Raw genomic sequence first — 13,669 nt, forward strand, 5'->3', positions numbered from 1 at the left:
CACCATATTTGTACGCAACATTGTGAACATTTTAGGTAAATGTGTTGCTTCTAAAATGAAACCATGGGCCCACTGAGATGTAGGGAACTTACCACTTCCTCTGCCAATATGTTTATATAAATATTGCCATCGTTAAGTGTGCTCAAATAGCAGAACTATTTCAGTCTTTTTATCTCTTTAAAACTAATTTAAATCTGAGCGTTAAAAGACTGTTTGATACCATATGTTTGTTTTAGATAGGAAACGAAATCTATTCTAAACATAAGGGTTTATGAAATCTGTATTCTGAACATAAAGGCTTATGAAATTAGTATATAGGCTGTGGTAGATTACTTCATGATCACAGCTTCCTCCCATCTTAGTATGTATGACCCTTTGTAATGTGACTTTGCTACTGCTCCCATTCAGAGGGAGGGTGTGTTTCCTTACCCCTTGCTAAAATGTGTTCTCATATGCTTTGCTAAGAATCCAACATTTGCTGGGTAATAAGTCTTTTTATTGTGGTGTGTAAGTCTAGTCTGAAATTGATGGGTTTTCTATTCAAAGACCATTTAAAAGCTACTTTTGAAAATGCCCAGGAGCTATGGACAAGGAGTATCTCAGGCCTTTTGTAAAACTCTTGGATAGTCTTCAAGAATACAACCAAAGACAGTCACAAACTGGAAAGATACCCATCATCCATCCTGTATAGCCGTGTACATGGAAGGAACACATTAAATGATTTAGCAACACCACCAGCATAGCTGAGCAGTCATCCTGTTTCATTTTGAGGCCCAGCTACCTCATCTGTGGAAGCAACCTGCATGTGTACACATGTGTATGTTTTCTAGATAACATAGTATTGGATGACCTAGACAAGCATAGTACAAAGACAGTTCTGATAGCGTCCTTTCATGTATAGCTTATAAGGGCAATTCCTCCTTTTCTGTGTCAGCTTTTTTGGAAAACAGCACTGTGTATTGGTTTGCTTGCCCTCAGAAGACCTGGAGATGAGATTATGATCCTTCCTCTCAAATTAATGGAGGCTTGTCTCAGGAGCCATTTGACAGGTTCAAATACTGGCTGATTTAGATACTGGCCTCTTATCAGCACCTGCAAGTTAATGCTTTTCATAGGTTGGAGGTCTGTGTTAAGTTTTGTTATCAGATTCCCTCCAGTCTTGGTAGATTATGCTTTAATTTGCTATTCTGTGACTTCTTATCATTATTGTCTATTTCATGCTATTCAGTTATAATAAATACTAACCTAATATAATGCAGTACTTATGGATATAATGGGCTTGTGACATAAGCTGGGTAAAACAGGTATCACCTTCAAGTTAATAAACATTTCACATCCTGGCATAATTTGGTCTATTCCTAGGACTTGTGCAAAAAAAAAAAAAAAAGTGTTAAAGACTTACTTGTTCTATCACTTATAATAGACATAGATATTCAGTCTTTGGCCTATTCTTTTTTTAAATATTTTTAAAAATTTGTTTATTTAATTTATTTATTTTTGGCTGTGTTGGGTCTTCATTGCTGCACACGGGCTTTCTCTAGTTGCAGCGAGCAGGGGCTACTCTTCATTGTAGTGTGCAGGCTTCTCATTGCAGTGGCTTCTCTTGTTGTGGAGCACAGGCTCTAGGCGTGCAGGCTTCAGTAGTTGTGGCACGCAGGCTCAGTAGTTGTGGCGCACGGGCTTAATTGCTCCGCGGCATGTGGGATCTTCCCAGACCAGGGATCGAACCTGTGTCCCCTGAATTGGCAGGTGGATTCTTAACCACTGCACCGCCAGGGAAGTCCCTGGCCTATTCTTTTAATTGATTGAAACCCAGTCATTACTGTGACTCTCAAAAATCCATTTGCAGAAAATATTTTAAATTCAAACCAAACTCTGTATTTCCCATTCTTAGGATTAGCAGGCCCTCTGTGTTCAAACATCTTTTCCTTGAAAGCTAGAACTTTAATGCTGTTAGCAAGAGTAGTTTGCCCCTTCTCTTGAAGAATCATAGAAACAAAATCTAGTTTTGTACCTGTGGCCTTTGAATTTTGATGCATGTTGAATCTGATGTCAGGAGTTACACAGAAAAGTCAGTAATGATCCGTGGATCATTGCCTCACTGTGCCACTGGGTGAATTAGTCTGCTCGTGTGATGTGCTCCAGCTTGTGTAATGGACCTATTTAGTAGCAAGACAGCAGCCATATGAAACACCTGGGTGGTCTTCAGGGTACTTTCAAGTGGATTAGATTTCAGTTATCTAATGTGAAGTGACAAAGGTTTGGACAGCTGGGGCCAGTTCCACATCATGAGTAGAATATGACCCCTTGCCTACTGGATGCATAAGGTAAAAGGTACCTGAGGTCACTGCTGAGCCCTGGGCTCCAGGAGTAGCTGTGTGTCAGCCAGGGAGGTCTCAAACCACAGTCACAAATGTTGGAAAAGTCTCCATGCAAGACAAGACAGGAGAAAGTCAGATTTTCCTCTGGCACTTTTATTAGACATGTTCCCTGTCAGGGGAGCCCAGTTTCTATGTTTTCTGGATTGAGCTTCTGTTGATTGACTTGTTTAGAATCTTAAGTGCTATTAAGTAGAAACCATGCCTTCCCCATCAGAGGAATTAAGGCCCTGAGAGGCATTAGGTCCCTTTGCTACAACACAGAAGACAGCATTTGGGGCATAGAGGCATTGGCATAAAACCATCTTTGGAGTGTTCCTAAGAGATAACAGTGACTCCATAATTCCCGACTTTTTCCAGTCCTTCCAGGGACTTTGAATGCTCCAATAAAATGTAATGATCAAAGGTTTCAAATGCAGCTGATAAATCATATAGATTTGTGCCCAGGATGCCTTAAATTGACTTATGGATGTTTCTCATCTATCATGAAGGAGTTGGTGATTTGAATTTGGTACTTTGATGTTGCCAGTAATTGTTTACAACTGCAGCTCAACGGCCTGAAGGCATTGCTTGATTTTTCCCTTTCTCATCTTGTAAAGAACTAGTGAAGTAGTCTTTCAGAGGCTGTTTTCAACTCAATGGGAGCTGTGGCCTAAAATCTAGGACAAAAGAAAGGTTCCATAAACACTTCCTACAGACCAATATCACTGCCCTAATGAACCATCCCAAATGTGCTCCACGCTGAATCAAACAGTCCTCCCAAGTCCAAACCTCCTCCACTGGACACATATCCAAATACACTTTATGGCTTTTATAGGGGAATTACTAAAGAAACCATTTGGAAAAGATAACTCCGCTTAATCTTTTAGTCAACATGTTTCATATATTTATAATCTACAAATGTCTTTCCAAAATGTATTTTAATCAGTTCTTCAGTATTTGAAAAAAAATGCTGTAGATGGTCTCCCTTTGGAAGCCTCAGTGTTATTCAAATGAGATTAAAGTAAAACTCTCCCATTTTAAGACCTTCTAATAATGTTCTTCTAACCAGATCACTCAGTCACTTTCACCTCTAGTTACTTGGATCATGCCTGTTTTATAGCTGAGCAAATACTATCAGTATCTGTGCAAGGATATCCATCTCTGGCCTCTAAAATCATATGCCCCTCTGCCTACTATAAATATCTGAGTCATCATTTTATACCAGTTTATCAATTCATATACGTTACACATTTCAAAATTCTGTTTAAAAGTCAACTCTCCCAAAGAATCTTTTCAAGTAAACTCAACTATTTTCCTTCCACTTCTTCCATAGGTTGCCATAAATCTTATGAACACAGATTATTCATAAATATCAAGGATGTAAGACTGTAAACTAGAGAAAACTGAAAGATCAACTGACCAGGCAATAGATCCCTTTGTAAACTACGGTAACTGATAAGATTGTAGTTAATATTTTAGAGCCTCTACTGGAATTATTTAACATTGGTGTTGATGTCACTTTTATGCTCATTAATCATTAAGTTGCAAGGGCGATAACATGTGCTGCATTAGTGTGATAGTGTTTGTTTTAAAATAAATGTTGATGCTGAAGAAAAAAAGTGTTAGGTGAAGTGAAACAAACCTGACAGTAGCAATTTATTTACTTATTGGGGGCATAGACCCCTTTCATGAACCAAAAAAATTCCCTTGTCTGAGACATTTCAGAATCCAAAGATTTCTGAATTTAGAGGTTGATCTTTGTTCCTCTTACTGTGTTTAGTTCAATTCAGCAGGCATCTGTCAAGTACCCACTCTGCTAGGGATCCTAAGTGATTGACTAGGGTGAATTGCTTGCTCTCAAAGAGCTTACAATGTAATGTTGCCCTACCTTACTCTCCTCCCCATCACTTTCTCTCTCTCTCTCTCATATTCCTGTTTAAGAACTTGCTTTATCCCTATCTGTCTTAAATGCCCACATTTATTTGTGTACGTGTTTATTATCTGCCTTCCTTCAGCTATTTACAAGCACTACAAGATTAAGACCTTTGTGTGTTGTTGTATCCAGAATGCCTAGAAGACTGCCTAGTATATTTTAGGTATTAAGTGAATAAATTAAGGGGAGACAAGAAAAAATACACCTTTACAGATAAGACAAAGCAGGATGTGACATACCTTAAAAAAGCACAGAAGCAGACCCACATTTTGTAGGGCTTTCAAGTATGAAACTTGGGGAGATTACTATTTAAGAAAAGGAACATAGATTTTACATACAAAAGTATAAATGACTGCTAATTCAAAATGAGAAAAAATTCCAACAATTTTAAAAAAATTAATAAAGCTAATATACTAAAGATGTCAGAAAATATGAAAAAATATTTTATTAATGATATATTAATTGACTATATCTGAAATAATGCTTAAAATAACTTGCTTTTTCCTACAGTTTTGACTGCATAATCTTTAATAATCTCTTCATATGTAAGATTTTTTTATACACTGAATAAACAGATAATTCAGTCTTGGCTGTAGTATAGTAATAAAAATGTTTTTTGTTTAAATAGTATATGTGATATATAAACATGGGGCTGCACACATACATTCTTGTAATCTGTGAAATGGCTACAGGTTTGTGTCTTACTAGCATAGGAATTTTAATTCTATGCTACGTTTTCAAATATATTCCATACAGAAGAGGACTTCCCATTTGTCAAGATATCAGTGAGAACTGAATTATCTGATTACTGAATTACATATAATTTTATACATGGAGTGAGTGAATTTTCCTTAGACTAGCTCCTGGCTTTATACATTTCGAGTCTTATCTTCCAGCACCCACACTCTTCCAATGCTGGGTGCAAAAAGAGCACAGTCATTTCATTATGTCACCTGGCCTTGTACTTTGGTATCATGAAGCTGGATAAACCAACATAGTGGGTAAGCGGGATATACCTATATTCCTCTAAGAGGACTGGCGTAGAACTATACGTAGAAGTGTCTGTAAACCACACAAATATATAGAGTCCACTTTATTCAGATGAAATGTATCTTCAACTCACTTAACTGAATCTGGAAATGTTCTTGGCCACTCTAGGTTCACCCAACAGAAGGGACAGTATGCTGGAGGGGACATCACAGTTGAAAGAGATAACAGAATTAACCTATTGCGATTAAACTATTTACTTAGGTAAAATTTACAAAGTCATATAATCATGTGCTCATGTTGCTAAGGTTCTCCCTGGGAGCTTGTGAGGGGCCCTGAAGTTAGGCTTCATTAGCCCCACAGCAAATCCGTATCTAGATGTTACAAGGAAGTAGAGATCTTTATACCTGCAAGGATGGACAGGATTACAACTGATGGCAGTAGTAGAGAATGATAATTTAGGGGGTAGAAACAGCATGCACGCTGAGGTCAGAGTCTGCAAGACATTTTTAGGCAATGACACGTAGTCCCGTTTGGCAGATACTGTATGGCAAAGAATGCAGTGCAAGATGTAATCTGAGAGGTAGACTGGGGGAAACCCATTAGGTCCTTGAATGCCAGAACAAGAAATGGGTGGTTAATATGCATGTCTCAGATCCCTTCCATTCACCTCTGTGATTCTGGAGCCTTTAGTTGGAGTCATTAATTCAGGTATCTTTACTTGTTTGTTAACGTTTTGTGCTTTTTCTAGAGTGCATACCTTTCAGAGACCAGGGCCTTTGCGTCTGTTGAACCTTCACTGTAACTTGTCATTGTTCCTTTATTTAAATCGTTTGAATTTACTCTTAACCTAAAGTGACCACTTTTGAATCTCTTCCATTGGCGTTGCCAAAATACAGTGTGCTTTGTCCTTTTATTGCTTGTCATTGTTCTTAATATAACACTTGAGACGTAGTGCATGTCTAAGACTTGGCATTAACTGACTTTCAATAGCATGAGAAAATTGATATTGCGATGTGGTTTAAACAATATGAAAAACTGTAGATTTGTATATATCAACTGGATAAAATGTGAACACTTCAATAGGAGAAAAAGCATATACCCTCAGGAATGTGGCAACAATATACTTCGAATTGGAGGCATAACAATCTTCAGAGAAAAGTATAATTCCCGGTAAAAGTCAGTTACAAACCTCTTCACTTGTTTTTATAGCAGTGGCACTCCAATTTAAGCAGCTTTCCAAATACTAAAAGATATCTTATCATGTGTCTGCTCATTCATAATTATTGTGTTGCTAGACTGTTCTGTGAATTGCTTGTGTTTGTTCCATCGTGTGTTGAACAGGCTTTTCTGGGGTTTTACAATCCAAAATGAAAGAAAAACAACACTGTTAGTCAACTTGAACTTCTTTGCTCCTTTAATGGCAATACTGGGAGTCTCTTTTCTAATGGAGTGATATTTAAGAGTAAAGTATTTGGACAGCTAAAATTCTGCTAAAATGTGACTTGGTTTCTCTCATGTGGTTTTTCCATCACGGTGTCAGAAAGCATGTCACAGCTGCTGCATTCATCACAGGCCAGGCACCAGACCTGGTCAGGCACTCCTGTAGTGAAAGTGATCTCTTCTCTGGTACTTTACCATAAATTGCGTTGCTATTGATATCATTACCAATTTGTTTTATAGGTCTCCAGGTTTCAGTGAAGGGGAGTTTGTTAGGCATCAGTGGAAAAGCCCTATCTCATGCCCACGAAACACACACACGCACACGCACACACACACGCACACACACACACACACACACACAACCTAGTTGTCTCCAAAAGCAAATGATGTACCACTTTCACTAATCTCTCTCTTTTTTTTAATTGAGGTATTTGAGGGTTAATAGGAAAAGGATATTTAAATCATTTACAAGAGAGACCATGCCCTCTGAGAGAGGTGCTGGTAGGCCTTGCCTAGTGGAGTCAAGCATCTTGCCAGATATGCCCATGTGACTATGGGTTGATATTCACCTTTTAGTTATTCATTTCCCAGCACCCTTTCATTGTATCTTCCTATCTGAGTCTTTCTATCTGCTGAACTTTTTCGATGAAAAGAATTGCTACCACATTGAAGAGACATCATTCCCATTACTTCCATGAGCTCACCCACGTAACGGTGTGACCCCACAATGGAAAAGTGTCACGTGGATAAAACTGGAGTAGAAATCAAGTCCAAAAGACTTAGGAACTTAATTTCTCTGGACTTCAATTTCCTTATTGGCTCTATAACTCACAGAACTGTCTCTTTTCAGATCTGGAAGGGCCTTTGGTATAGCTTATCCAACATGCTTCCTTAGTTAACGCGGAGGACTTGGACCCTGGGGTACAACTCAGCTGTCTCCTGGGGGGCACGTAGTGCCAGACCCACCTTTAGAAGGCAGGTTTCCTCACACTCGCTCTCTTTGCACCGTATATCTGAAGGACATCTCCATACTGTAACGCCAAATGCATTCAACAAGTGTTGAAGTGCAAGATAATTAAAAGGCATTCTTCCAGGTACTGACTAGGTACAAAGTCTGTTATGGAAATGTACTGTATGAAACCGAGATGCAGCTAATGCATCCTGTTAATATTATTAATATACTACTAATATTGCTTAACTGGCAGAGCATTTCTTTTGCTATTTATCTCTTTTTAAGTCCATAAATGTGTTAACCATCTGCAATGCATTTTCATCATCAAGTGAAATATTTACCAGTTGAGGTGTATTGCAACAGCCTTTTCCCCCATCTAGATTTATTTTGTTGTCTATCCTAAATGTAAGTAGCATTGGAAGGAGAGTGTGTTTTCTTTCTTCAAACTAGGTGTTTTGGTGACCTGCTAATTCAGTAGCACAGAATTAATCCTTCAGAGCAAAGGAAAACTGAATCTCTACAAAGACCAGCCTTTACCCCTCTTTGCACAAAAATAGTTTATCATGTTAACTCCAGTTCCCTTCTCCTCCCTTCCGCCCCACCTTTCCTCTAGGCTCACCTCTGTGGCTCTGTTAACCACACGTCATTCTAGATACACTCTGAAAATCCTCTGAGGATTCTGTGGGAATATAAAATTCTGGTTTTCTCATTAGTTTGCATGCAGTGCCTTTTGGAGGTCCATGCTGATTCTTCCTGTTTTCCTTTGTTTACCTTGTGTTTGTCTCCATCACTCATTCTGAAAGCCAATATGATTTCCAGTATGAACTTCATACTCACCTTTATGAATGCCTGAAAATCTAGTCTTTAATTTCTCATGCATATCAAGACATCTTAGATTAAAAGCAAATCATTCTAACCTTCAGTGGGCGAAGATTCATGTTTTTTGTTTTTTGCTGTTGTTGTTGTTTTTCTGAAACAAATCATAACAGTTGCTAAAACTTCCCTATTGCTTGTTCTTCCTCAAGCAAGAAATATAAGAATGGTTTTAGGTTTCTTTTGGACGCTCCCTCTCATTTGCTTTGTATGTCATTGAACTTAGTCGATGAACTTAGTCATTGCTAAGTTCTCCTGTGTCCTTCTCTAGTTTCTGACTCCATTTTTGCCTGTGACCGCTGAGTCCCTCTTTCTTCACATCGCCCTTCCAGCCTCTTCGTGCTTGGGGCCTCCCAGTTCTCACAGAATGCCTTGTCAGTGTCTTAACTGGGACCCCCTAAAGCTTTCCAGGTGTCAGTCACCCTAGGATGAAATAGCATCAGTATTGATGACAAGCTGCCCCTTTGATTTTGCTCAGGAGAATCATTAACCATTCTTAAATAAATCCCTGCTCCTACTCACCATACAACTTAGAACTTGTGCCTGTGTGACATTTGACACGGGACTCATGCTTAAATTTAACTGAGTGGGAAAGCATAATGCAGTTGTAGGAAAGCATAATGCAGTTGTATAAGACTTTATGCTTTAGTCTTAATATTTCTTATTTTATTTGGGCTCTGCAACCAGTGGCTTTTAAACTATGATATCAAGGAATAATACTGTTCCTTGAGCTGAATTGAGGGCTTTTACTTCTAAAATCTAATGAGTCTTTTCTCAGTTAGCTGAAAAATACCAATGGGTAGTATTTTTTCCCCTATTTTTGAACTTCCTTTCCACCTCATCATTTTTTTCTTAGAAGCTTATATTTGTATAGTAAGGCTACACCTGATTTTACACAGAATTATGTTTTACTATTTTCATTTACATAGTATTCCAAGAAAATTCACTTGACTTTCAGGAGTTCAGCTTTTTGAGCAGATAAGGTAACACTGCTCACAACATTAGCAAGTGCTATAACCTCCTTCTTCTTGTGTATGTGTGTGTATGTGGGGAGGAAGTGGTTCCTGTGTGAAAATTAGATATTGGACAGTACCATGTCTCATGCATGTCTTATTTTATTTCAGCTGTCCATCAATTCTGTGATGTGATGTTATCATCGGCTATAAATGATGAGACTGGATCACAAAGCAGTCCAGTGTCACAGAGCAAGGAGAGGTGAAGTTCAGTCTATTTGATTCCAAAGCCCAGGTCCTCTCCACTGTCCCGACACGGTAGTTCTTAGTGTCTGACCTTTACTGTTAGATTATAAACTCCTTCAGTGCAGAGGTTATATTTTATGTACACCCTCTTGTCCCCCACCCCCAGGAGTTTCCAAAAACCAAATGTAGTTGTCTCCCTCTCATTTCAGCCTGATGTGCGGGGGGAGAGAGAGAGACCCTATTTTGAGCCAGATACTGTTCTGGCATAAAGCAGCGAAAGAAACAGAAAAAGTTCTAGCCCTCATGATGTGATTCAGTTTGAATTTTTTCTTATATTAAAATGACGGGGGTGATGGGCAATAGGCATATGAAAAGATGCTCAACATTGTTAATTATTAGAGAAATGCAAATCCAAACTACAATGAGGTATCACCTCACACAAGTCAAAATGGCCATCATCAAAAAAATCCACAAACAATAAATGCTGGAGAGGTTGTGGAGAAAAGGGAACCCCCCTACACTGTTGGTGGGAATGTAAATTGGTGCAGCCACTATGGAGAACAGTATGGAGGTCCTTGAAAAACTAAAACTAGAACTACCATATGATCCGGCAGTTACACTCCTGGGCATATAGGAAAACATGGTCTGAAAGGATACATGCACCCCAGTGTTCATTCCAGCACTGTTTACAATAGCCAAGATATGGAAACAACCTAAATGTCCATCACCAGAGGAATGGATAAAGAAGATGTGGGACATCTATACAAATGGAATATTACTCAGCCATTAAAAAGAATGAAATAATGCCATTTGCAGCAACATGGATGGACCTAGAGATTATCATACTGAGTGAAGTAAGTCAGACAGAGAAACAGAAATATCGTATGATATCCCTTATATGAAGAATCTAAAAAGAAATGATACAAATGAACTTATTTACAAAACAGGAACAGATTCACAGACTTAAAGAATGAATTTATGGTTACCAGAGGGGAAGGGTTGGGGGAAGGGATAGTTAGGGAGTTTGGGATTGACATGTACACACTGCTATATTTAAAATGGATAACCAACAAGGACCTACTGTATAGCACAGGGAACTCTGCTCAATGTTATGTGGCAGCCTGGATGGGAGGGGAGTTTGGGGGAGAATGGATACATGTATATGTATGGCTGAATCGCTTTGCTCTGCACCTGAAACAATCACAACATTGTTTTAATCGGCCATACTCCAATATAAAATAAAAAGTTAAAAAAAAAAAAAAAAGATCTAGCTGCTTTACAGTTTGTTTGTTTGTTAATGTTCCAAATAGTTGGTCCACTGGTACAAAACTGAACTGTCATCTTCTGGGAGACACCCTATAATACTGTGGCATATTGATTGATTATAGAAATACAAATACATGCTATTATAAAATTATGTTTTAAATAATTTAACATTTTGTTGTTAAAACAGCAGATACTGACAGTAAGTAAAGAGTCAGTCATGTCTTTAGAGTTGAAGGAAAACTATATAGTGTGGCTTCTTTGAGAAAAATATATTTGTTACCCAAGAATAATCTCTTTCTTTCTCCCTCCTTTTCTCTCTTTCCCCTCACCAACACACACACACACACACACACACACACACATTCTGTATATGTGTATATATATATGTGTATATGTATATGACTCAGCTGAAAAAACAACGTAACTGAAATTGTCAGTCACTGAAATATTTATTTCTGTGCCTCTAAATCAACGTATTTTGTGACCTCGGTATCCCATTTGGGTTTAACATGTTTTTTATTTGTTTGTCTTTTTCCAATTTGATATTATTGATTGTTGCAGTGTACTAGTCTGGGTTAAATGCTTGGAAACAAACCAGAGTTTCATGGAGTTGGCCCCATTCTCTTTTTAATTTTAAAGATAATGGGTTGCTTCTGAGGATATTGCGTTTAGACTGGCTGGTTCACTTCGTGTTAATGGTAATTCAGGGGCTTAACCTGAGAGGCTCTTAGTCTTTAGATCACCTGAAGGAGGGAAAAACATACTGGTGTGGAACTGGGACTCTATTGTCTAAGATTTTTTGGTACTTTCTCTTACTTTTACTCCTCTTATTTTTTTGTTTTTTTGTTTGTAATATTTCTTTCAGAGAATAATTGCCAACCATAGAACTATTGGTATTGTCACTTGCTTAAGAAATGTTTTAAAATAATACAACTGAATGTATATGCAACACAGAAACAGACTCATGGATATAGAAAACAAACTTGAGGTTACCAAAGCAGAGAGGGAAGTGGAGAGGAGAAAATAAGGGGTACAGGATTAACAGATACACACTAATATATATTTAATAGATAAGCAACAAGGATATACTGTATAGAACAAGGAATTATACCCATTAGCTTGTAATAACCTATAATGGAATAGAATCTGCAAAAACGCTGAATCACTCTTCTGTACACTTGAAACCCACATGATATTGTTAATCAGCTATACTTAAAAAAAGTTTTAGATGGAGGTGGGGAATAATGTAGTGAAGTGTCTATTAATAAAAAATAAATAATGGAATGTGTACTTGGGCTTTATAATACCTTTTGGCATAGTGTTTCCTCCTCAGTAGCTCATTCATTTCTTATTATAAAATAAGTTATTTTTTAAAAAGCAACTTCTAACTGAATAAGGGTGAAAAGTATTAGCAATTCTATGTTTTGTTCACAGAATAAGGATGTTGTAGCACATAGAAAAATCAGATTTGTAAATAACTTCAAAATGGATTCACTTTTTATAACTGTACCATATAAAATAAGGTATGAAAAATGTTATTTTAAACTGCAATAGCTCGGGAGTTGGGGAATTACTTTCAGAATATTGATAAACGGGATTGCATTTCTACTGTTTCTTTTTTCCCCAAAGGCACACAAATAAATAGTTAATTTTTATACGAGAGCAATTATTAAGTCACAAACAGATTTTTTGAGAGTTTCTTCTATAGTGACCAATTGTGTACGAAACAAATTATTTTCGGCCTAATTGCAGGCAGAGTAGTTGGGCCACTCTCTCTGCTAAGGTTGAATTTCATTTTAACTTTCTAATAGTATGATCTGTTTTCAGAATTTAATAACTGACTCAAATATTTAATAATGGAAGCTTTCATTATTAAAAAGAAATCAGGATATATTTTTAGAAGAACTAACTTATTTTCCTTATCAGTTTTATCTACTTTAGGAGAAAAGGAGGAGAATGAAACCAATCTCTTTGTGTACTTAAATAGACATTAATGCTATAACCCCAGCAAATAATTTATTTCAGTATATATCATCATTCAAAAGAGTTGGGAAGCTCCAAATGGCAGTAATAACTATACTTCTAGCTCTCCTGAATAGCAAATTGCACTGACTGTGTGAACCTCTTCACTTGTCTGCTGGATAATCATTCTTTTTAATACTCAAATATATTTTCTAGACCAGTTTTCGATTGTACACTGTCAACTTTTGCATTGCCTAACAGTTTTCTGTTAAGTAGAATGGCTTGTTTTGAAATGCAAGTGGGGAAAGCTGAGAGCTGAAAGATTTTGTTTCCATGTGTCATTCTATAAATAGATGACAAAAGATCATTAAATGGATTAATTTATAGGCATCCTTAGAAATAGAATGTTTTTACATAAAAGCATGTTGTAAACCTTTTTAATTAAATTGCATTGTACCATGCCCTCTCTTCCCCCCAGGGCATTCTTGACCTCTCACCTCTTATTTTGTCCTACAGGCACTCCGCTGCTGGTGAGGAGAAGCAGTGACCCAGCGCCAAGCCCACCTGCTGATGCCCAGCCAAGCGCTTCACACCCCAGTGGCCAGAGTCTGAAACCTGTTATTCCAGTAGGTATCCTGCCGTTTGCATTCCTAATGAAAGATCAAAGCACCTTACCCATAAACTAACTGGGACT

The 13,669-nt window shown here is 37.6% G+C and overlaps 1 protein-coding gene across 5 annotated transcripts in view; it reads left to right on the forward strand.

Annotated features, from left to right (window-relative positions):
• PARD3B (par-3 family cell polarity regulator beta) overlaps positions 1 to 13,669 on the forward strand; it is a 1,041,978-nt gene that overhangs the window by 454,077 nt on the left and 574,232 nt on the right. For all 5 annotated transcript variants that reach the window (XM_082466955.1, XM_082466956.1, XM_082466959.1 and 2 more), the window contains one exon: positions 13,492 to 13,601. In XM_082466955.1, the coding sequence (XP_082323081.1) occupies positions 13,492 to 13,601 (110 nt within the window). The remainder of the gene's footprint in view (positions 1 to 13,491; positions 13,602 to 13,669) is intronic.

Source organism: Balaenoptera physalus, assembly GCF_965194825.1.
Source record: "Balaenoptera physalus genome assembly, chromosome: 6".
In the NCBI taxonomy this organism is placed as follows: Eukaryota; Metazoa; Chordata; class Mammalia; order Artiodactyla; family Balaenopteridae; genus Balaenoptera; species Balaenoptera physalus.